Raw genomic sequence first — 23,911 nt, 5'->3', positions numbered from 1 at the left:
GGCAGCTATACCAAGAGCCCAGTAATACTCCTTTGGGTCCTGAAAATACCCTCTTCTGAGATCATCTATACCAAGAATACATAGAGCATCTGGGCCAGTCACAATGGGGTGTTTTTCCTACTCTTTTCCCCTTAGGCTCACCTCGGCCTCCAGTATAGTCAAGTGTTGAGACCCACCTGTCACTCCTGAAATACCAATGGCCTCTGTCCCTTTAAAATTTGATGGTATTAGGGTGCATCGAGCACCAGTGTCCACTAGTGCCTTATACTGCTGGGGGTCAGATGTGCCAGTCCATCAAATCCACACGGGCCAATAAAGTCCATTGTCCCTGTCCTCCACCGGGCTGGAGGCTGGGCCCCTCTAATGTTGGTCACAATACCCACTAACCATAAAGGGGTTAGTGTGGTGTGCACAGGTTTCAGCCTCATCTTGATCCCTCACTGCTTGCGAATACAAATCATAAGTTCTTCTCATTGGATCGTGAGCAGAGTCGACATTTCTGCTCTGTTTGGGCACGTGATTACTGGAGAGCGGAGCAGCATTTCTCCTAACAGAACCCCGTTTTGCACTTGTTCTTCCTTACAACTCACATACCTGCTCTTCTAGGAGGTAGGTAGGTCTTCCATCCCATTTCTTCATGTCTTATCCATAGTCATGCAGGCGATGCCATAGCTTCCCCTGTGGTGTGTACTTGATCTTTCCAGTAGAGAAATGACTGTTCCTAATACCCAAGATCCTAGTCTGTGCAGGTGGGGAGCAGGACATGTCCTCTTTAAATTGCTGGAGTTCTTCAGAGAGTTTCTCCACAGCCGTGATGAGAGAGGAAGAGAGACTTTCTTCCCACTGACGTAGCCGGAGAGCCAGGTCATCCAGTGTTTGTCTCTTTTCATCTCCCCAGCCCATTACTGATAATGCACTGGCATATGATGAGGGTGTGCTCTGTACAAACTTCTGCCACATGGGCCGGGTGCATTGGACTTCATCTGGATCTGTGGGTAGCTGCGCATTATCTGGGTCACAGTAAACCCTTTCCTACACTGCTAGTGCCCCCAAGTATTGAATCCCTCTCTCCATAGTGGTCCACTTATTTGGACGACATACAAAATCCTTCTTGAAGGGATACCCCTCCCTCACACTTGACAGGAGTCACCTCCAGAGACTGAGATTTTGTATCTTCTTTCCAGTGACTTTGTCGATGCTGCCTTCCCTAGCAAGGGATCCCAGCTGCCTGGCCTCCCTACCCTCTAATTGCACACTGCTGGCCCTGCTATCCCAGCATCTGAGCAGCCAGGTAACCAGTTGCTCACCTGGATGGTGGCTGAAATCTTTCCGCATGTCTCGCAGCTCACTTGGGGATAAGCATCCGGTGACTATCACTGGCTCTGCCTCCTCCTCCTGTTCTCGTGACGGGCCTGGTTCATCATCACCCTGTGCCCTGCGAGGGGATTTTCTTCTGTATTTCTTCTTAAGTCTGGCAGCAACTGAGACCGTCACGGGTTGGTTCTCTGGTTCAGCTGCAGCACCTGTCCTCGGGCTTGTAGTGGCTGCAGTTTCTGTTACTTTTTCACCAGATCCAGAGCCCTTCTCTTCCTCTTGAGGGTGCTGAACAGTGTTTAATAGCACCCAATAGGCGTGGGCCAGGCCCCAGCACATTGCAGTGAGCTGTGCCTCTCTGGAAATACCCGGGTGACAACATACTTTTTCCAAAGATATTACTACTTCCTCAGGGTTCTGCACCTGTTCAGGAGTGAAGTTCCAATACACCGGAGGTCCCCACCATTCTAGGAACTTGCCCATGCTACTCCACACCCTCAGCCACTCATCATTCTCCACCCTTGGAGCAGGTTTCCAGGTGATACTCTTAAATAGTTGCTTAATCTTGAGCAAAATCTGAACCACATGCAGGAACACACTAGCTACCAGCAGTAAGATGACCATGTTAATGTCAACGTTCCAAGGATATCTGAAATTCTTGAATGTCTCAAACATAATTGTAGATAGCCCTGGGACCGATGACTGCACCCTCTCATAGATCAGCATTACATAGTACAGCAAAACCAAAATCTTAAGCCAGCTCTGACAGATGGTGACCAACAGCATGGGAAATGCATATTGCAAATGAAGAGATAAAATCTTAAGGAGCCAAGTAATCAACATTATTACCCATTCTGTCATTAGCTCAAAGCTCAGGCCCCAGGTTGGGCACCACAAAGACTGTTGAGGTTTTGAACTCAGCCAGTAGCTAATCACTAGGTGGCCAGTCATTTACATCCCCCCCACCCACGCCCCTGGTGAAATAGGGGAGGGATAAATAAAGAAAATGTAGGTAGAATAAAAAAAAAATTAGTGACAGTAAGACAACAACAGTAACATTAGTAAGTCCAAATGGGCAAATTGCAGCAGTGTCTAACTGACCGGTGACTGGTACGCAGCGCACCCAACAGCAGTGATCCGACTGCCCAGAAATCCCACCATGCTACTGAAGAACCGAAACCAAAACGGGGCATGAGTGAGCACGCATCCCCCTACATATACTGAGCATGACGTCCCATGATATGGAATAGTTCAATGTCTGAACGGGGTCTGGCCCTGTAACTGTGCTGACTCTCAGCCCAAGGAAAGTTAACTCTATCCCGGCTGAAACCAGGACACTCACGCAATTGGAAGAGATTAGCATAGAGAGTCCTTCAGAGGTGGAGTACCCTGAGCAGAGCAGCTTCACACAGGATTCCAGCCACGCACAGCATGTCATGCAGAGCCCTGTCACAGACAAGAAAGAGTGCCTCGCCCCTGCTTCAGCCATTCAAACCATTACAGGCCTTCCCTGCAGGACAGCAATTCTACACAACATTTCTGTTGTCACAGTAAAAGTTCCCCTGTGGACGTCTTGCTCACAGGTGTCTTCCTCACTAGGAGCAAGTGGGAGCTGCCTGCAGGTGCCCTGGTTACCGGGAGATGGCTGAGCTTATCCTGCTGCCCAGGGATTTGTGCAGCACAAAGCAGAAGAGCACAGCACAGGCCTGCACCTTCCCAGATTCTCTGGATAGTGGACCAATCACTCCTCGATATACAAGAGTCTCCTGGTCAGAATTGCTACACCAGCCTCTCTCTCCTCAAGACTTCCCTTTTTATCGGGGCCTTTGTAGAAGGGATGGCTGTAGTCCTCTGCATTTCCTCAGAGGGAATCCTCTCCCTGGTGGCAGTTTTTACCAAAGTCCTGGGACTCCCGCAGACACTCTCTAAAGGAACACGTATTCTGTCTTTGTGACATCCGTCTCCTAAAAACCTTTAGAATTAAAAATATTTGTGATGAAAAACCTCAGATTTGCCACCTGCAGCTGGAGCTGCTTGGAGACATGGAACAGGCACACCCCCCACCTCACTGCTCTGCAGAGGCCTTTGCACACCCAGGGTCCCTGTCAGGGGAGGGGACAGTTTCCCCCCACCTGCATCTAACTGGGCTCTGTTGCACCCAAGAGCTCAGTGCTTAAAGACCCAAAGTGTCCTGCCAGCATTTCCCTGCTCCCCATGATTTTTCCAAATGCTTTGTTGGCCACGACTCGAAACTGAAGGAATTTACCCACTCAACTTGACCTCAGACTAGGCACAAAATGAGAAAAAAAATCCCAGCCTCTTGAAAACATTGACAGAACTTTTGCAGGAAGAACACCTCTACAAAGACCACTGTCTCCACACAAGGCATTGAGGCGTTTCCTTTATTTCACTTTTACACACAAGGGTATCCCGGTTTACAACAGTACACTTCATAACTGCAGCACCACACAGCGCGAGGGCGTCCAAATCCTCCGTGTCACATGGCCTTCACCCAAACAATCTGTAATTATACATGCGGTGTCAGTCCTTCTGAAGAGGAATAGGGAAGACAATGCTAAGCGAAGCTCACAGAGTAGAAGGAGAAAGGGCAAAACGGAGAATGCAAATGCTCTAACAAAATCCCAGAAAATTATGTCAGGACAGTTTGCCACTCCCAACCAGAAACCTCTGAATTTAGCAACAACAAGGACAAGAACAAACTCAACGGCTCTTTGACAAGTTCATCTCAGTCCTGCCTTCAGACAAAGTCCTCTGAAGGAACTTGTGGACCTTTTCTGCAATGCAACCAAAAGCAATGAACACGTTTTCCCGACTCTGAACACTTCCAGCCTCTGCCAACACCGTTGGTGCTGCTCTATTTACAAGGCAATCCCAAGGAGGCAGCCCACGCGCCCAACCCCCTCTTATGGGCCAAAGGAAGATCTCGTGCCTTTTGCTGCTCTTCCCCTAGAGAAGATGTGGCTGCTGTCCTCAGAGGGTCCCAGTACCCTTCATGCCTGCCGAGTGGGAATTGTGCACATCGCAATAGTTAGGTGTGTACAACGCCCTGCTTCTCTGAGCAGCACCAGTGCAGCGTACACAGACACAGAGATCTCCAGGACCCAGAGAAGAACAAGCTCCGTGTTTGGAGCACATTGTGACACAGTATTCCCAGCTTACTTCCTTTTGTGACCTGGGACAAGGGCTACGTGCATTTCTGTAAGCAGGTGAGCTGACTGACTGACCATCACATTGCATTACAGAATGGAATTTGAGGATCCACTGTCTTGGGTAATTGCAAACAAGACAAAAGTTTAACAGGGGACCCTGGAAACAGTCCCAGTTTGGAAATATTTCACAGATGCCCATAAAGAATGTGAAACATATTATTTCCTGGGTGAAGAGCATTAGTTCCTTTAGTATGCTTGTTTTTTGGCGGCGAAGAAAACCTTTCACAGGACTTCAAATTTGTGAAGTAGTTGGTGGCAAGCATTGCAAGTGTACATTTACTCTGGAGGAAAAACTGTCACACACTGCAGCAAAGATCCCTTCCTATCCCAAGGTAGAAAGCCTCTGGCCGTGCGGACTCTATGCTAGTTAAAGGAAAGACTACTGAACTGTTCTGCAGAGAGCGTCCCTGGGTTCTCTGGTGCCATGTCCTCCACGGCCACAGGGCCATGGGGGAAATGGAGATCATCATCTGTGCCTCCGCCCATGGCACTGAGCTGTGGTGGCAGGCTGGGGACCACGGGCTTCAGAAACTTGAACTCGCTGTTGCCCGAGCCCGTCGTCAGGCTGATCTCATAGCAATAGGGGTGGGGCAGGGTCCCTGCAGCGGCCGCATCAGCCAGGCCGCTCTGCAAGTGCCCAGTGCCATAAAGCACGTGCTCACCCTTCAGCTCCTTTCTCTTGCACACCTTGCGAGTGACAAAGGCTGCTGTGGACACGAGGAAGAGGAGTGAGACGAAGACCAAGGAAATGATTAAATAGGTGGTCAGGGAGCCACCCTCGTCCTCCGTGGTCAGGCTGCTGTGGGGCAGGTGCACGTCTGAGAAGTCCTTGAGCAGGAGTGCGCTCAGTGCAGCAGTGGCTGACAGCGGTGGCCGCCCGTTGTCTCGCACCAGGATGACGAGCTTCTGCTTCATGGCGTCCCTGTCTGTCACGGGCCTCCTCAGCCGCACCTCCCCGCTTTGGGCACCCACGGCAAACAGCCCGGGGTCAGTGGCCCTCAGCAGGTGGTACGAGAGCCACGAGTTCTGCCCTGAGTCAGCGTCGACGGCCACCACTTTGGTGACGAGGTAGCCCGCCTCAGCTGACATGGGCACCAGCTCGCTGGACGCTGGGCTGCTGTCCTGGGCTGGGTACAGCACCAGCGGCGCATTGTCGTTCTCGTCCACCACAAGCAGGCGGACAGTGACATTGGCACTGAGAGGAGGAGTCCCTGCATCCGAGGCGCTCACCGAGACCTCGATCTGCCTCACCCGCTCGTAGTCCAGGGGCCGCAGCACAAACACGTGCCCGTTCTCTGAGTTCACGGAGATGCAGGAGCAGGGAGCCTGCTCTGCCGGGTGGGCTGGGGCCAGCGAATAGGTCACCTTGGCATTGGGACCCACATCAGCATCCGAGGCACTGACGGCTCCTACGAGCACCGTGGGAACATTGTTTTCACGCACATACATGGTGTACGATGTCTGGTTGAAGACAGGTGCGTTGTCGTTGACATCGGAGATGTCCGCTGTGAAGGTCTGGGTGGTTGTCAGAGGAGGCGACCCCTCATCTGCTGCTGTGACAGTGAGGATGTACTGAGCCGTCTCCTCCCGGTCCAGCACGCTCACAGTCACCAGCTCGTAGTAATTCTTATAGGCCGGCCGCAGGGAGAACGACAGCTGCTCCTCGAGGGCACAGGAGATCTTCCCATTGGCACCAGCATCCCGGTCTTTGACAGCAAAGAGGGCGACCACTGTTCCAGGTAATACATTCTCGGGCAGGGGGCTGCTGAATGAACTGACAACCAGCTCCGGCGCGTTGTCATTCACATCCACCACCTCCACCAACACCCTGCAGATTGCTGAGAGACCCCCGCCATCCGTGGCCCGCACACTGAGCTCATGAGTCTCTGCTTCCTCAAAATCCAGAGATTTTCTAAGTCGAATTTCACCACTCACCGGGTCAGTCACAAATGCTGAGTGGCTCTGGCCAACCACTTGGCTGAACTGGTAGGTGATGTCCCCATTAGGTCCTGCATCCCGATCAGTTGCCACCACCCTGAGAACCACAGAGCCCTCTGGGGAGTTCTCCAAAACCTGCCCAACGTAAAGCTCCTGTGTGAAGATGGGAGCGTTGTCATTGACATCCAGAACGACAATGTGGATTTGGGTGGTGCCACTCCTGGGTGGAGAGCCCCCGTCCACGGCAATGAGACTGAAACCCACCTCTGCCTGCTCCTCTCGGTCTAGCGCCTTTTCCAACACCAGTTCCAAATACTTCTTGCCCTTAATGCGACTCCCGTAGGAGACACTGAAGTACTGGTTCTCGGGAGCGATGCTGTAAGCCTGGACACCGTTGCTGCCAACATCCAGGTCCCGAGCCCCCTCCAGCGGGAAACGCGAGCCCGGGTTGCTCGTTTCCAGGATCTTCAAAGTGACTTGTTCCTCCGGGAAAGCGGGCGAGTGGTCGTTGATGTCCTCCACGGCCACCTCGACCCGAAAGAACTGCAGGGGGTTGGCCAGCAGCAGCTCCAAGGGGAGCGTGCACGCCCCGGACTGCCCGCACAGCTCCTCCCGGTCCAGCCTCTCCGCCACGACGAGGCGGCCGGTGCCGCGGTCTAAGCGAAAGCGCTGCCGGCCGTCCTCCGAGGCCAGGCGGGCGCGGCGAGCCGAGAGCTGCGCCGGGGCCAGCCCCGCGTCCTCCGCCACGTTGCCCACCACGGAGCCGCTCTCGCCCTCCTCGGCTACGGAGTAGCGCAGGGGCTCGGGGCGAGCGGGCGGCAGGGAGAGGAAAGCCGCGAGACAGAGCACTTGCCTTGCGATCGCCATGTCGGGGCGGCGGACAGCCTCCGTCTCGCCGATCGCCGATCGCCCGCGCAGTCCTCCGCGGAAAGCGGCGCCCGGGAGCAGCGCGGCGGGGCGGCGGCCGCTCTCCCTCGCTTGTCGCCGCGGCCGTCAGGCGGCCCGGAGCGCGGCCGCCGGGGCCCGGCAGCGGATGGCCGGGGGCACCGCTCGCCGCCCGCCCCGGCTCGGCTCGGCTCGGCTGCGCTGGGCTGCTCTGCGCTGGGCTGGGCTGCGCCGGGCGGTGGCGAGCAGCGCAGGGCCGGGCTCGGCCGCCTCCCCGCCCGCAGCCGCTCGCTCGGCGCCGCCTTGGCCGGGAGCACCACCCTGCGGCCCGCGGCGGGACTGCGCCGCCGCCGCCCGCCGCCCGCGCTGCCGGCTCGCCCCGGCACACGGCCCCGTGCGCACCCGCGCGGCTGCCGGCCGCTCGCCCGCCTCGGGACCCGCGGCTGAAGGGATTCAACAGGCCCCGGACGGACCCCGCACGGACAGTGCGCGTCCACCGCACAGTACCTCCACCGGCGCCATCGGTCTCCCGGTGCGACACAAGGAGACTTGGCCAAAGCCTTGCAGGGGCCCCGGCAGGTGACACCCGAAGCTCTTCCCTTGTCCCCTGACGCAGTCACTCCAGCACAGAGGGCCACCACGTTGCTCAGGCAAGACTTGCCCTTGGTGAGGCCGTGCTGGCTGTCTCCAGTCGCCTCCCTGTCCTCCAGGTGCCTGCGCGTAGCTTCCAGGAGGATCCGTTCCATGAGCTTCCAGGGGTGACGCTGACAGGCTGGTAGTTCCCAGGCTCCTCCAAGATACCCTTTATAAAAATGGCTGCAATCTTTCCCTTCTTCCAGTCTCTGGCCACTTCCCCTGTCTGCCGTGACTTTTCCAGAACCCTGGAGGGTGGCTTGGCACCACATCAGCCAACGCCCTCAGGACTCTGGGATGCAGCTCGCTTGCTCCCATTGACTTGTGTATGTTCCGGTTCCTCACGTGCTCTTGAACCTGATCTTCTCCTACAGTGGGAGGGACTCTGCTCCCCCAGTCCCTGCCTTGAGGTCCATCCACTGGAGAGGTGTGGCAAGAGAGACTGACCGTGAAGAGTGAGGCAGAAATTTGCAGAGTACCTCAGTTTTCTTCTCTCTTGTTACCAGCTGGCCAGTCTTGTTCATTGTGGACTGCACTTTCCTTGACCTTCCTTTTCTGGCTGACATACCCATGGAAGCCCTTCTTATTATTCTTGGTGTTCCTGGCCAAGGCCAGCTCCAGACACACTTTGCCCTTCTGACCCCATCCCTACACAACCTGGCAAGGTCCCTATACTTTTCCCACAATACCTGGCTCCCACTGCCTCTGCATTTCCTTCTTGCCTTTAATTTGACCATGAGGTCTCAGCCATGCAAGTCTCCTGCCTTCCTTTCCTGATTTCTTAGACATGGGGATTGGTGACTTTGGGGTCCTTAGAAAGAGTCCTTACAGATCTGCCATCTCTGTTCTGCTCCCTTGTCCCTGAGGGCAGTTTCCCAGGGTGTGCCCTTAACTGACTCCTTGAAGAACTGGAAGTTTGTTTTCTGAAAATTCAGGGTCCTGGCTTTACGCTTTGCCTGACCCATATCCCTCAGGACTGCAAACTTCACCAGTGCATGGTCACTGCAGCCAAGGCTGCCTCCAGTCATGACGTCTCTGAGTAGCTGTTTGCGTGTGTGACCAACAGGTTAAGTATCTCATCCTCTTTGGTTGGGCTGTCTATTACCAGGCCTAAGAAGTTATCCTTCCTAAAGGGCACCTCCAAGAAGCCTTTTGGGACAGCTGTGCCATGTGTTTAGCTCTCTGATACAGGAATCAGCCTTCCCCTCTCATAGGGTTAATCCTGTAATAAACCATCTACTCTTAGAATTGCATCATACACGTGGAATCTCCAGGTAGAATAAAATGAGAATTAGGGGGTTTTTGCACCAGGAGTTGCATGTTCCTTGTCATCTCACTGGGAGAGACACACTGACTCTCTGAGACATCATCCACTACTCCATTTATCATAGCTCATGCTGTTGGAAGAGGTTAGCATAGAGAATCCTACATCGCTTCAGATGTGGAGGATTCTGAGCAGAGCAGCTTCACACAGGACTCCAGCCACGCTCACCATGTCATGCAGAGTCCACTCATGGACAAGAAAGAGCGACCCTGCTTCAGCCATTCCAAACGTTACAGGCCTTTCCTTTAAGACAGACATTCTACTCATCATTTCTACTGTCACAGTAAAAGAAGGTTCTCTGTGGACGTCTAGCTTACAAGTGTCTTTCTCACCAGAAGCAAGTGGGAGCTGCCTGCAGGTTCCCAGGTTACCGGGAGATGGCTGAGCTTATCCTGCTGCCCAGGGATTTATGCAGCAAAAAGCAGAAGAGCACTGCACAGGCCTGCACCTTCCCAGATTCACTGGACACTGGATCATTCATTCCTCGATGTACAAGGGTCTCCTGGTCAGCATCGCTACACCAGCCTCTCTCTCCTCAAGACTTCCCTTTTTATCGGGGCCTTTGTGGAAGGGATGGCTGTAGTCCTCTGCATTTCCTAACTGGGAATGCTCCTCCTCCTAGTAGTTTTTACCAAACTCCTTGGGCTTTGCCAGATACTCTCCAAATGAACACGTATTCTGTCTTTGTTCCATCCATCTCCTAAGAACCTTTAGAATTAAAATACTTTGTGCTGAAAAACCTCAGAGTTGTCACGGGCAACTGGAGCTGTTTGGAGACATGGAACAGGCAGTCCCCCTACCTCACTGCTCTGCAGAGGCCTTTGCACACCCAGGGTCCCTGTCAGGGGAGGGGACAGTTTCCCCTCACCTGGATCGAACTGGGTTCTGTTGTACCCAAGAGCTCAGTGCTCAGAAGACCCACAGAGTCCTTACAGCGCTTCCCTACTCCCCATGAATTTCCCAAATGCTCTATTGGCCGCATCTCCAAACTGAAGGAATTTACCCACTCAAATTTCCCACAGCCAGGGCACAAATGAGAAAAAAACTCCCAGCCTTTTGAAAACATTGACAGAACTTTTGCAGGAAGAACATCTCTACAAAGACCACTGTCTCCACACAAGGCATTGAGGCGTTCCCTTTATTTCACTTTTACACACAAGGGTATCCCGGTTTACAACAGTACACTTCATAACTGCAGCACCACACAGCGCAAGGGCGTCCAAATCCTCCGTGTCACATGGCCTTCACCCAAACAATCTGTAATTATACATGCGGTGTCAGTCCTTCTGAAGAGGAATAGGGAAGACAATGCTAAACGAAGCTCACAGAGTAGAAGGAGAAAGGGCAAAACGGAGAATGCAAATGCTCTAACAAAATCCCAGAAAATTATGTCAGGACAGCTTGCCACTCCCAACCAGAAACCTCTGAATTTAGCAACAACAAGGACAAGAACAAACTCAACGGCTCTTTGACAAGTTCATCTCAGTCCTGCCTTCAGACAAAGTCCTCTGAAGCAACTTGTGGACTTTTTCTGCAATGCGCCCAAAGGTAATGAACACGTTTTCCCGACTCTGAACACTTCCAGCCTCTGCCAACACCGTTGGTGCTGCTCTATTTACAAGGCAATCCCAAGGAGGCAGCCCACGCACCCAACCCCCTCTTATGGGCCAAAGGAAGATCTCGTGCCTTTTGCTGCTCTTCCCCTAGAGAAGATGTGGCTGCTGTCCTCAGAGGGTCCCAGTACCCTTCATGCCTGCCGAGTAGGAACTGTGCACATCGCAATAGTTAGGTGTGTGCAACGCCCTGCTTCTCTGAGCAGCACCAGTGCAGCGTACACAGACACACAGACATTCCCGAGACAGAGAAGAACAAGCCTGGTGTTTGAACCACATTGTGATACAGCACTCACAACTTCCTTGATTTTCAGACCTGCAAAAAGGCTTATGTGCATGTCAGTGAGCAGGTCAATTGTCTGCCTGAACATCCCATTATATTAGAGGATCCACTGTCTTGGCTCCCTGCAAGTGAGACAAAAATTTAGCAGGGGACCCTGGAAACAATCCCAGTCTGGAAGCATTTCAGAAATATCCATAATGGATCAGAGAAATTTCCTAACTGAGGGAGCATTAGTTTCTTTTATTTGGTTTGGTTGGGGGGGCAGAGAAAAGATTTGTCTGAATTCAAATTTGTGAGAAATTGGTGGCACCAAATGCAAATGTATGCAAATGTAGATTTACTCTGGTAGAACCACTGTCACACACTGTAGCATGGATCCCTTCCTATCATGAGGGACAAAGCCTCTGGCCGTGCGGACTCTATGCTAGTTAAAGGAAAGACTACTGAACTGTTCTGCAGAGAGCGTCCCTGGGTTCTCTGGTGCCGTGTCCTCCACGGCCACAGGGCCATGGGGGAAATGGAGATCATCATCTGTGCCTCCGCCCATGGCACTGAGCTGTGGTGGCAGGCTGGGGACCACGGGCTTCAGGAACTTGAACTCGCTGTTGCCCGAGCCCGTCGTCAGGCTGATCTCATAGCAATAGGGGTGGGGCAGGGTCCCCGCAGCGGCCGCATCAGCCAGGCCGCTCTGCAAGTGCCCAGTGCCATAAAGCACGTGCTCACCCTTCAGCTCCTTTCTCTTGCACACCTTGCGAGTGACAAAGGCTGCTGTGGACACGAGGAAGAGGAGTGAGACGAAGACCAAGGAAATGATTAAATAGGTGGTCAGGGAGCCACCCTCGTCCTCCGTGGTCAGGCTGCTGTGGGGCAGGCGCACGTCTGAGAAGTCCTTGAGCAGGAGTGCGCTCAGTGCAGCAGTGGCTGACAGCGGTGGCCGCCCGTTGTCTCGCACCAGGATGACGAGCTTCTGCTTCATGGCGTCCCTGTCTGTCACGGGCCTCCTCAGCCGCACCTCCCCGCTTTGGGCACCCACGGCAAACAGCACGGGGTCAGTGGCCCTCAGCAGGTGGTACGAGAGCCACGAGTTCTGCCCTGAGTCAGCGTCGACGGCCACCACTTTGGTGATGAGGTAGCCAGCCTCAGCTGACATGGGCACCAGCTCGCTGGACGTTGGGCTGCTGTCCTGGGCTGGGTACAGCACCAGCGGCGCATTGTCGTTCTCGTCCACCACAAGCAGGCGGACAGTGACATTGGCACTGAGAGGAGGAGTCCCTGCATCCGAGGCGCTCACCGAGACCTCGATCTGCCTCACCCGCTCGTAGTCCAGGGGCCGCAGCACAAACACGTGCCCGTTCTCAGAGTTCACGGAGATGCAGGAGCAGGGAGCCTGCGCTGCCGGGTGGGCTGGGGCCAGGGAATAGGTCACCTTGGCATTGGGACCCACATCAGCATCCGAGGCGCTGACGGCTCCAACGAGCACCGTGGGAACATTGTTCTCATGCACGTACATGGTGTATGATGTCTGGTTGAAGACAGGTGCGTTGTCGTTGACATCGGAGATGTCCACTGTGAAGGTCTGGGTGGTTGTCAGAGGAGGCGACCCCTCATCTGCTGCTGTGACAGTGAGGATGTACTGAGCCGTCTCCTCCCGGTCCAGCACGCTCACAGTCACCAGCTCGTAGTAATTCTTATAGGCCAAGCGCAGGGAGAACGACAGCTGCTCCTCGAGGGCACAGGAGATCTTCCCATTGGCACCAGCATCCTGGTCCTTGACAGCAAAGAGTGCGACCACTGTTCCAGGTAGTACATTCTCGGGCAGGGGGCTGCTGAAGGAACTGACAACCAGCTCCGGCGCATTGTCATTCACATCCACCACCTCCACCAACACCCTGCAGATTGCTGAGAGACCCCCGCCATCCGTGGCCCGCACACTGAGCTCGTGAGTCTCTGCTGTCTCAAAGTCCAGAGGTTTTGTAAGTCGAATTTCACCACTCGCTGGGTCAATCACAAATGCTGAGTGGCTCTGGCCAACCACTTGGCTGAACTGGTAGGTGATGTCCCCATTAGGTCCTGCATCCCGATCGGTTGCCACCACCCTGAGAACCACAGAGCCCTCTGGGGAGTTCTCCAAAACCTGCCCAGTGTACAGCTTCTGTGTGAAGATGGGAGCGTTGTCATTGACATCCAGAACGACAATGTGGATTTGGGTGGTGCCACTCCTGGGTGGAGAGCCCCCGTCCACGGCAATGAGACTGAAACCCACCTCCGCCTGCTCCTCTCGGTCTAGCGCCTTTTCCAACACCAGTTCCACATATTTGTCTTCCGTACTGTGACTCCCGTAGGAGACACTGAAGTACTGGTTCTCGGGAGCGATGCTGTAAGCCTGGACACCGTTGCTGCCAACATCCAGGTCCCGAGCCCCCTCCAGCGGGAAACGCGAGCCCGGGTCGCCCCTTTCCGGGATCTTCAAAGTGACTTGTTCCTCCGGGAAAGCGGGCGAGTGGTCGTTGATGTCCTCCACGGCCACCTCGACCCGAAAGAACTGCAGGGGGTTGGCCAGCAGCAGCTCCAAGGGGAGCGTGCACGCCCCGGACTGCCCGCACAGCTCCTCCCGGTCCAGCCTCTCCGCCACGACGAGGCGGCCGGTGCCGCGGTCTAAGCGAAAGCGCTGCCGGCCGTCCTCCGAGGCCAGGCGGGCGCGGCGAGCCGAGAGCTGCGCCGGGGCCAGCCCCGCGTCCTCCGCCACGTTGCCCACCACGGAGCCGCTCTCGCCCTCCTCGGCTACGGAGTAGCGCAGGGGCTCGGGGCGAGCGGGCGGCAGGGAGAGGAAAGCCGCGAGACAGAGCACTTGCCTTGCGATCGCCATGTCGGGGCGGCGGACAGCCTCCGTCTCGCCGATCGCCGATCGCCCGCGCAGTCCTCCGCGGAAAGCGGCGCCCGGGAGCAGCGCGGCGGGGCGGCGGCCGCTCTCCCTCGCTTGTCGCCGCGGCCGTCAGGCGGCCCGGAGCGCGGCCGCCGGGGCCCGGCAGCGGATGGCCGGGGGCACCGCTCGCCGCCCGCCCCGGCTCGGCTCGGCTCGGCTCGGCTGCGCTGGGCTGCTCTGCGCTGGGCTGGGCTGCGCCGGGCGGTGGCGAGCAGCGCAGGGCCGGGCTCGGCCGCCTCCCCGCCCGCAGCCGCTCGCTCGGCGCCGCCTTGGCCGGGAGCACCACCCTGCGGCCCGCGGCGGGACTGCGCCGCCGCCGCCCGCCGCCCGCGCTGCCGGCTCGCCCCGGCACACGGCCCCGTGCGCACCCGCGCGGCTGCCGGCCGCTCGCCCGCCTCGGGACCCGCGGCTGAAGGGATTCAACAGGCCCCGGACGGACCCCGCACGGACAGTGCGCGTCCACCGCACAGTACCTCCACCGGCGCCATCGGTCTCCCGGTGCGACACAAGGAGACTTGGCCAAAGCCTTGCAGGGGCCCCGGCAGGTGACACCCGAAGCTCTTCCCTTGTCCCCTGACGCAGTCACTCCAGCACAGAGGGCCACCACGTTGCTCAGGCAAGACTTGCCCTTGGTGAGGCCGTGCTGGCTGTCTCCAGTCGCCTCCCTGTCCTCCAGGTGCCTGCGCGTAGCTTCCAGGAGGATCCGTTCCATGAGCTTCCAGGGGTGACGCTGACAGGCTGGTAGTTCCCAGGCTCCTCCAAGATACCCTTTATAAAAATGGCTGCAATCTTTCCCTTCTTCCAGTCTCTGGCCACTTCCCCTGTCTGCCGTGACTTTTCCAGAACCCTGGAGGGTGGCTTGGCACCACATCAGCCAATGCCCTCAGGACTCTGGGATGCAGCTCGCTTGCTCCCATTGACTTGTGTATGTTCCGGTTCCTCACGTGCTCTTGAACCTGATCTTCTCCTACAGTGGGAGGGACTCTGCTCCCCCAGTCCCTGCCTTGAGGTCCATCCACTGGAGAGGTGTGGCAAGAGAGACTGACCGTGAAGAGTGAGGCAGAAATTTGCAGAGTTCCTCAGTTTTCTTCTCTCTTGTTACCAGCTGGCCAGTCTTGTTCATTGTGGACTGCACTTTCCTTGACCTTCCTTTTCTGGCTGACATACCCATGGAAGCCCTTCTTATTATTCTTGGTGTCCTTGGCCAAGTTCAGCTCCAGCCTTGTCCTTCTGACACCATCCCTACATTTGGCTATAGTTTTTTTATATCCTTTTTTTTTTTTTTTTTTTTTTTATAAATTATATACCTATACTTTTGCAAGGGCACGTATCCCTGCTTCCACTGCCCCTGCATTTTCTTCTTGCCAAACTTTAGTTGGACCAGCAGGTCTTTACACAGACATTCCAGTCTCCTCCCTTCCTTTCCTCATTTCCTACATGTGGGGATGGGGAGCTCTTGGGCTCTATCTAAGGCACCCTTAATGATCTGCCAGCTCTGTTCTGCTCCCTACTCCCTGATGGCAGTTTCCAGGGCATCCCCTTAAGTGACCCCTTGAACAGCTGGAAGTTTGCATTCCATAAATTCAGGCTCCTGGATTTATACTTTGTCTAACCCATATTCCCCAGGACTGTGAACTCCGACATGCGTGATCACTGCAGCCCAGACTGCCTCCAGTCTTCCTGAGTAACTCATCCTCTTTTGTAGGGCTGTCCATTAAGGGGCCTAAGAATTTATCCTTCATAATGGGCATCTCCAAAAAGGCCCTTTGGGACAGCTCTGCCATCTCTTCAGGCTCTCCGATACAGGAATCAACCTTCCCCTCTCATAGGGTTAAAAACATAATAACCCATCTACCCATGAATTGCATCAGAGACGTGGAATCTCCAGGAGGAATAAATCGAGAAGTAGTTGTTTTACACCAGGAGGTGCAGGTTCCTTGTCATCCCAGTAAGAGAGACACACTGACTCTCTGAGACATCATCCACTACTCCATTTATCATAGCTCATGCTGTTGGAAGAGGTTAGCATAGAGAATTCTACATCCCTCCAGATGTGGAGGACTCTGAGCTGAGCAGCTTCACACAGGACTCCAGCCACGCGCAGCATGTCATGCAGAGCCCTGTCAAGGACAAGAAAAGTGCCCCTTCATCAGCAATTCAAACCACTACAGGTGTTTCCTGCAAGACAGCATTTCTACTCATCATGTCTACTGTCACAGTAAAAGAAGTTCTCTGTGGACGTCTAGCTTACAAGTGTCTTTCTCACCAGAAGCAAGTGGGAGCTACCTGCAGGTTCCCTGGTTACTGGGAGATGGCTGAGCTTATCCTGCTGCCCAGGGATTTATGCAGCAAAAAGCAGAACAGCACAGGCCTGCACCTTCCCAGATTCACTGGATAGTGGATCATTCACTCCTCGATGCACGAGGGTCTCCTGGTCAGCATCACTACACCAGACTCTCCTAAAGACTTCCCTTTTTATTGGGGCCTTTGTGGAAGGGATGGCTGTAGTCCTCTGCATTTCCTCATTGGGAATCCTCTTCCTCCTAGTAGTTTTCATTAAAATCCTGGGACTCCCCCAGATATTCTCCAAAGGAACATGAATGCTGTCTTTGTCCCATCTATCTCCTAAGAAACTTTAGAATTAAAATACTTTGAACTGAAAAACCTCAGAGTTGACACAACTGGAACTGTTTGGAGACTTGGAAGTGTCGCTCCCCCACCTCACTGCTCTGCAGAGGCCTTTGCACACCCAGGGCCCCTGTCAGGGGAGGGGACAGTTTCCCCCCACCTGCATCGAACTGGGCTCTGTCGCACCGAAGAGCTCAGTGCTCAGAAGACCCACAGATGTCTGACAGCATTTCCCTACTCCCCATGATTTCCCCAAATGCTCTATCAGCCATGTCTTGAAACTGAAGGAATGTACCCACTGAGCCAAGGCACAAAACGAGAAAAAAAATCCCAGCCTTTTGAAAACCTTGACAGAGCTTTCGCAGGAAGAACATCTCTGCAAAGACCACTGTCTCCACAGAAGGCATTGAGGCGTTCCCTTTATTTCACTTTTACACACAAGGCTATCCCGGTTTACAATGGTACACTTCATAACTGGAGCATCACACAGCTTGAGGGTGTCCAAATACTCCATGTTACATGGCCTTCACCCAAAAAACCTGTTATAATACATGGGATAACAGCTCTTCTGAAGAGGAATAGGCAAGACAATGCTAAACAAAACTCACAGAGTAGAATGAGAAAGGGCAAAAACGGGAATGAAAATGCTGTAACACAAACCCAGAAAATCATGTCAGGACAGTTTGCCACTCACATCTAGAAACCTCTCAATTCAGCAACAATAATGACAAGAAAAACTCAACTGGGCTCTTGTCCTGGTTCATCTAGGATAGGGTTGTTTCCCCAGCAGTGGGGAGAGGACGCTAGCTGGGTTATTCAATACCATGCTGACGTCAGGGCCATGCAAGAAGCGTGGGAAGAGTTTCCTGTGGGCTTTTGTCTGGGGAAGTACGAGCAACAGGCTGGCTGTGTCTCTTGTGGTATTTCTCTGTATATCTTTTGTCTTGTTTATTGTTATTGCTGTTTATTGTTGTTGTTCAGTTTATTATTACTTACATTGTTGTATTAAATCTGCCCTTATTTCAACACCGGGGTTTGTCCCTCACTTCCAGTCTGCCCGGTCCGAGGGTGGGGGAGGGACAACGGCAACGTGGTCTCTGGTCCTGGCTTGGCCTAAACCACCACACCCTTTTCCATGGTCATCTCAATTGTGCCTTCAGACAAAGTCCTCTGAAGCAACTTGTGGACTTTCCTTGCAATGCATCCAAAGGCAATGAACACAATTTCCCAACTCTGAACACTTCCAGCCTCTGCCAACACCGTTGGTGCTGCTCTATTTACAAGGCAATCCCAAGGAGGCAGCCCACGTGCCCAACCCCCTCTTATGGGCCAAAGGAAGATCTCGTGCCTTTTGCTGCTCTTCCCCTAGAGAAGATGTGGCTGCTGTCCTCAGAGGGTCCCAGTACCCTTCATGCCTGCCGAGTGGGAATTGTGCACATCGCAATAGTTAGGTGTGTGCAACGCCCTGCTTCTCTGAGCAGCACCAGTGCAGTGTATACAGACACAAAATGTCTGTAGGGACAGACACAGTGACAGAGCCCACACCTCTCACAGACAGATATCCAGGACCCAGAGAAGAATTAGTCCCATGTTAGCACCACGTTGTGACACAATACTCAGAACTTCCTTACTTTTCAGACCTGGGACAAGGGCTATGTGCCAGTCCATGAACGTGTGTTTGGTCTGCTCAAATGTGCTGTTCTGATACAGCTCCGAATAAGATTGTCAAACTCTTGCCTAAAAGAAAAATTAGAATTAATGGGGGAACAAGGACTTGACCCCACTTTTGAGACATTTCAGAAATGTCTGTAAAAGAGCTAAAACATATTATATGCTGAGGGAGAGAGTCATAATTTATTTTGCTTGGTTGTCTTTAAGGGTAGAAAAAAAGTTTTGTCTAACTTCAAAGCTGTGGAAAATCAGTGATAACAATAGAAAATGCAAATTCACTCTGGAGGATCCAGTGCCACATGCTACAGCAAAGATCCCTTCCTATCACTAGGAACAAAGCCTCTGGCTGTGCGGACTCTATGCTAGTTAAAGGAAAGACTACTGAACTGTTCTGCAGAGAGCGTCCCTGGGTTCTCTGGTGCCGTGTCCTCCACGGCCACAGGGCCATGGGAGAAATGGAGATCATCATCTGTGCCTCCGCCCATGGCACTGAGCTGTGGTGGCAGGCTGGGGACCACGGGCTTCAGGAACTTGAACTCGCTGTTGCCCGAGCCCGTCGTCAGGCTGATCTCATAGCAATAGGGGTGGGGCAGGGTCCCCGCAGCGGCCGCATCAGCCAGGCCGCTCTGCAAGTGCCCAGTGCCATAAAGCACGTGCTCACCCTTCAGCTCCTTTCTCTTGCACACCTTGCGAGTGACAAAGGCTGCTGTGGACACGAGGAAGAGGAGTGAGACGAAGACCAAGGAAATGATTAAATAGGTGGTCAGCGAGCCACCCTCGTCCTCCGTGGTCAGGCTGCTGTGGGGCAGGCGCACGTCTGAGAAGTCCTTGAGCAGGAGTGCGCTCAGTGCAGCAGTGGCTGACAGCGGTGGCCGCCCGTTGTCTCGCACCAGGATGACGAGCTTCTGCTTCATGGCGTCCCTGTCTGTCACGGGCCTCCTCAGCCGCACCTCCCCGCTTTGGGCACCCACGGCAAACAGCCCGGGGTCAGTGGCCCTCAGCAGGTGGTACGAGAGCCACGAGTTCTGCCCTGAGTCAGCGTCGATGGCCACCACTTTGGTGACGAGGTAGCCCGCCTCAGCTGACATGGGCACCAGCTCGCTGGACGCTGGGCTGCTGTCCTGGGCTGGGTACAGCACCAGCGGCACATTGTCGTTCTCGTCCACCACAAGCAGGCGGACAGTGACATTGGCACTGAGAGGAGGAGTCCCTGCATCCGAGGCACTCACCGAGACCTCGATCTGCCTCACCCGCTCGTAGTCAAGGGGCCGCAGCACAAACACGTGCCCGTTCTCAGAGTTCACGGAGATGCAGGAGCAGGGAGCCTGCTCTGCCGGGTGGGCTGGGGCCAGCGAATAGGTCACCCTGGCATTGGGACCCACATCAGCATCCGAGGCGCTGACGGCTCCAACGAGCACCGTGGGAACATTGTTCTCATGCACGTACATGGTGTACGATGTCTGGTTGAAGACAGGTGCATTGTCGTTGACATCAGAGATGTCCACTGTGAAGGTCTGGGTGGTCGTCAGAGGAGGCGACCCCTCATCTGCTGCTGTGACAGTGAGGATGTACTGAGCCGTCTCCTCCCGGTCCAGCACGCTCACTGTCACCAGCTCATAGTAATTCTTATAGGCCAAGCGCAGGGAGAACGACAGCTGCTCCTCGAGGGCACAGGAGATCTTCCCATTGGCACCAGCATCCCGGTCTTTGACAGCAAAGAGGGCAATCACTGTTCCAGGTCGTACGTTCTCGGGGAGGGGGCTGCTGAATGAACTGACCACCAGCTCCGGTGCGTTGTCATTCACATCCACCACCTCCACCAACACTCTGCAGATTGCTGAGAGACCCCCGCCATCCGTGGCCCGCACACTGAGCTCGTGAGTCTCTGCTGTCTCAAAATCCAGAGATTTTGTAAGTCGAATTTCACCTCTCACCGGGTCAATCACAAATGCTGAGTGGCTCTGGCCAACCACTTGGCTGAACTGGTAGGTGATGTCCCCATTAGGTCCTGCATCCCGATCGTTTGCCTCCACCCTGAGAACCACAGAGCCCTCTGGGGAGTTCTCCAAAACCTGCCCAGTGTACCGCTCCCGCGTGAAGATGGGAGCGTTGTCATTGACATCCAGAACGACAATGTGGATTTGGGTGGTGCCACTCCTGGGTGGAGAGCCCCCGTCCATGGCAATGAGACTGAAACCCACCTCTGCCTGCTCCTCTCGGTCTAGCGCCTTTTCCAACACCAGTTCCACGTATTTGTCTCCATTACTCCGACTCCCGTAGGAGACACTGAAGTACTCGCTCTCGGGAGCGATGCTGTAAGCCTGGACACCGTTGCTGCCAACATCCAGGTCCCGAGCCCCCTCCAGCGGGAAACGCGAGCCCGGGTTGCTCGTTTCCAGGATCTTTAAAGTGACTTGTTCCTCCGGAAAAGCGGGCGAGTGGTCGTTGATGTCCTCCACGACCACCTCGACCCGAAAGAACTGCAGGGGGTTGGCCAGCAGCAGCTCCAAGGGGAGCGTGCACGCCCCGGACTGCCCGCACAGCTCCTCCCGGTCCAGCCTCTCCGCCACGACGAGGCGGCCGGTGCCGCGGTCTAAGCGAAAGCGCTGCCGGCCGTCCTCCGAGGCCAGGCGGGCGCGGCGAGCCGAGAGCTGCGCCGGGGCCAGCCCCGCGTCCTCCGCCACGTTGCCCACCACGGAGCCGCTCTCGCCCTCCTCGGCTACGGAGTAGCGCAGGGGCTCGGGGCGAGCGGGCGGCAGGGAAAGGAAAGCCGCGAGACAGAGCACTTGCCTTGCGATCGCCATGTCGGGGCGGCGGACAGCCTCCGTCTCGCCGATCGCCGATCGCCCGCGCAGTCCTCCGCGGAAAGCGGCGCCCGGGAGCAGCGCGGCGGGGCGGCGGCCGCTCTCCCTCGCTTGTCGCCGCGGCCGTCAGGCGGCCCGGAGCGCGGCCGCCGGGGCCCGGCAGCGGATGGCCGGGGGCACCGCTCGCCGCCCGCCCCGGCTCGGCTCGGCTCGGCTCGGCTGCGCTGGGCTGCTCTGCGCTGGGCTGGGCTGCGCCGGGCGGTGGCGAGCAGCGCAGGGCCGGGCTCGGCCGCCTCCCCGCCCGCAGCCGCTCGCTCGGCGCCGCCTTGGCCGGGAGCACCACCCTGCGGCCCGCGGCGGGACTGCGCCGCCGCCGCCCGCCGCCCGCGCTGCCGGCTCGCCCCGGCACACGGCCCCGTGCGCACCCGCGCGGCTGCCGGCCGCTCGCCCGCCTCGGGACCCGCGGCTGAAGGGATTCAACAGGCCCCGGACGGACCCCGCACGGACAGTGCGCGTCCACCGCACAGTACCTCCACCGGCGCCATCGGTCTCCCGGTGCGACACAAGGAGACTTGGCCAAAGCCTTGCAGGGGCCCCGGCAGGTGACACCCGAAGCTCTTCCCTTGTCCCCTGACGCAGTCACTCCAGCACAGAGGGCCACCACGTTGCTCAGGCAAGACTTGCCCTTGGTGAGGCCGTGCTGGCTGTCTCCAGTCGCCTCCCTGTCCTCCAGGTGCCTGCGCGTAGCTTCCAGGAGGATCCGTTCCATGAGCTTCCAGGGGTGACGCTGACAGGCTGGTAGTTCCCAGGCTCCTCCAAGATACCCTTTATAAAAATGGCTGCAATCTTTCCCTTCTTCCAGTCTCTGGCCACTTCCCCTGTCTGCCGTGACTTTTCCAGAACCCTGGAGGGTGGCTTGGCACCACATCAGCCAACGCCCTCAGGACTCTGGGATGCAGCTCGCTTGCTCCCATTGACTTGTGTATGTTCCGGTTCCTCACGTGCTCTTGAACCTGATCTTCTCCTACAGTGGGAGGGACTCTGCTCCCCCAGTCCCTGCCTTGAGGTCCATCCACTGGAGAGGTGTGGCAAGAGAGACTGACCGTGAAGAGTGAGGCAGAAATTTGCAAAGTTCCTCAGTCTTCTTCTCTCTTGTTACCAGCTGGCCAGTCTTGTTCATTGTGGACTGCACTTTCTTTGACCTTCCTTTTCTGGCTGACATACCCATGGAAGCCCTTCTTATTATTCTTGGTGTTCCTGGCCAAGGCCAGCTCCAGACACACTTTGCCTTTCTGACCCCATCGCTACACAACCGGTCAATCTCCCTATACTTTTCCCAGGACACCTCTCCCTGCTCCCACTGCCTCTGCATTTCCTTCTTGCCTTTAATTTGAACAGCGGGTCCCTACTCAGCCATGCCAGTCTCCTGCCTTCCTTTCCTGATTTCTTGCACATGGCGACTGAGAGCTTTGGGGCTCTATCGAAAGCATCCTTACAGATCTGCCAGTTCTGTTCTGCTCCCTTGTCCCCAACGGCAGTTTCCCAGCATGTGCCATTGGTGGCTCCCTGAACAGATGGAATTTTGTTTTCCAATATTTCAGGCTACTGCCAGTTGCGCTGTTTCCACTTCTGTAACCACCCCCACAGCTCATTTGCCACCATCCATGAGTCAGTACATAGGTAGTGCAGTGGCTACTTTTCTCGCTCAGTGATATTCAGTGCCAGCTGGATGGCTTTTGCCTCTGCGAACTGGCTCGATTCACCGTCTCCTTCAGCAGCTTCAGCAGGACTGCACGCAGCTGCTTCCCACCTTCCATGTTTCTCCACATTATGACAGGGCACATCGCTTGTCATTATCCAGTAGTTTATAATATGTGGGGCCTCTTCAGCAGGCATCACCTCTTCCTCTGGTGCCATTCCAAAATCTCTGCCTTCTGGCGATTTGTAATCACATCCAGTATTCCTGGATGGCTGGGGCTACGTATTCGAGTCTGTTGTGTGATTAATGCAACCCATTTACTCCACGTGGCATCAGTTGTACGGTGTGTAGAGGGGACACTCCTTGTGAACATCCAGTCCTGCACTGGCCGTTGGGGTGCCAGGAGGAGTTGTACATCAGTCCTGATCACCTCTGAAGCAGCTCAGACCCCTTCACATGCTGTGAATATCTCCTTTTTGGCTGCAGTAGAGGGGGCCTCACATCCTCTGTATCCCTCACTCCAAAACCCCAGGGATCGACCCCAAGTCTCCCCTGGTGCTCTCTGCCAGAGACTCCAGGTAGGGACATTCTTCCTGGCTGCAGCACAGAGCACGTGTTTAACTTCTTGTCCTGTCTGAACTGGCCCTAGGGCTACTGCATGGACTATTTCCTGTTTAATTTGTTCAAAAGCTTGTTTTTGCTCTCGGCCCCCTATAAAATCATTCTTTTTCTGGGTCACTTGATTGAGAGGGCTTACACTCTGACAAGGGTAATTTGGAATGTGCAGTCTCCAGACATCCACAAGAGATAAGAACGCTTGTGTTGCCTCTCGGGTAGTTGGTGGGGTCATAGCTGTTATTTTATTAATCACCTCCATTGGAATCTGACGATGTCCCTCTTGTCATTTTACACCTAAAAACTGAATCTCCTGTGCAGGTCCCTTGACCTTTCTGTGCTTTATGGCAA

At 55.3% G+C, this 23,911-nt stretch overlaps 3 protein-coding genes across 3 annotated transcripts; all 3 read right to left on the bottom strand.

Annotated features, from left to right (window-relative positions):
• Nucleotides 1-3,205: 3,205 nt before the first annotated feature.
• Nucleotides 3,206-7,546, bottom strand: LOC141965075 (protocadherin beta-15-like). The gene has a single exon (XM_074916175.1). The coding sequence runs from the start codon at nucleotides 7,347-7,349 to the stop codon at nucleotides 4,908-4,910; it is 2,442 nt and encodes an 813-aa protein (XP_074772276.1). The 5' UTR covers nucleotides 7,350-7,546; the 3' UTR covers nucleotides 3,206-4,907.
• A 2,785-nt stretch (nucleotides 7,547-10,331) lies between these two features.
• LOC141964850 (protocadherin beta-15-like) lies at nucleotides 10,332-16,138 on the bottom strand. The gene has a single exon (XM_074915669.1). It carries the CDS (start codon nucleotides 14,084-14,086, stop codon nucleotides 11,645-11,647), a length of 2,442 nt encoding a protein of 813 aa, XP_074771770.1. The 5' UTR covers nucleotides 14,087-16,138; the 3' UTR covers nucleotides 10,332-11,644.
• Nucleotides 16,139-16,862: 724 nt separating this feature from the next.
• LOC141965215 (protocadherin beta-15-like) lies at nucleotides 16,863-21,246 on the bottom strand. Its single transcript, XM_074916464.1, has 2 exons — nucleotides 19,104-21,246; nucleotides 16,863-18,508 (listed from the first exon to the last, which is right to left on the bottom strand). Exons 1-2 carry the CDS (start codon nucleotides 21,244-21,246, stop codon nucleotides 18,459-18,461), a joined length of 2,193 nt encoding a protein of 730 aa, XP_074772565.1. The 3' UTR covers nucleotides 16,863-18,458.
• Nucleotides 21,247-23,911: the final 2,665 nt, after the last annotated feature.

Source organism: Athene noctua, chromosome 12 (assembly GCF_965140245.1).
Source record: "Athene noctua chromosome 12, bAthNoc1.hap1.1, whole genome shotgun sequence".
NCBI lineage: Eukaryota > Metazoa > Chordata > Aves > Strigiformes > Strigidae > Athene > Athene noctua.
Note: the sequence above shows the minus strand (reverse complement) of the source record. Positions and strands in the feature narration are given on the sequence as shown.

Bases quoted from the DNA above. Each gene is read 5' to 3' on its own strand.
- LOC141965215 (XM_074916464.1), bottom strand. From the start codon at position 21,246: ATGGCGATCGCAAGGCAAGTGCTCTGTCTCGCGGCTTTCCTTTCCCTG. The intron at 18,509-19,103 runs GTGAGCACGTGC...TTTTTCTTTTAG, and splicing joins CAAGAGAAAGGAGCTGAAGG to GCAAGAGTTTGACAATCTTA.
- LOC141964850 (XM_074915669.1), bottom strand. From the start codon at position 14,086: ATGGCGATCGCAAGGCAAGTGCTCTGTCTCGCGGCTTTCCTCTCCCTG.
- LOC141965075 (XM_074916175.1), bottom strand. From the start codon at position 7,349: ATGGCGATCGCAAGGCAAGTGCTCTGTCTCGCGGCTTTCCTCTCCCTG.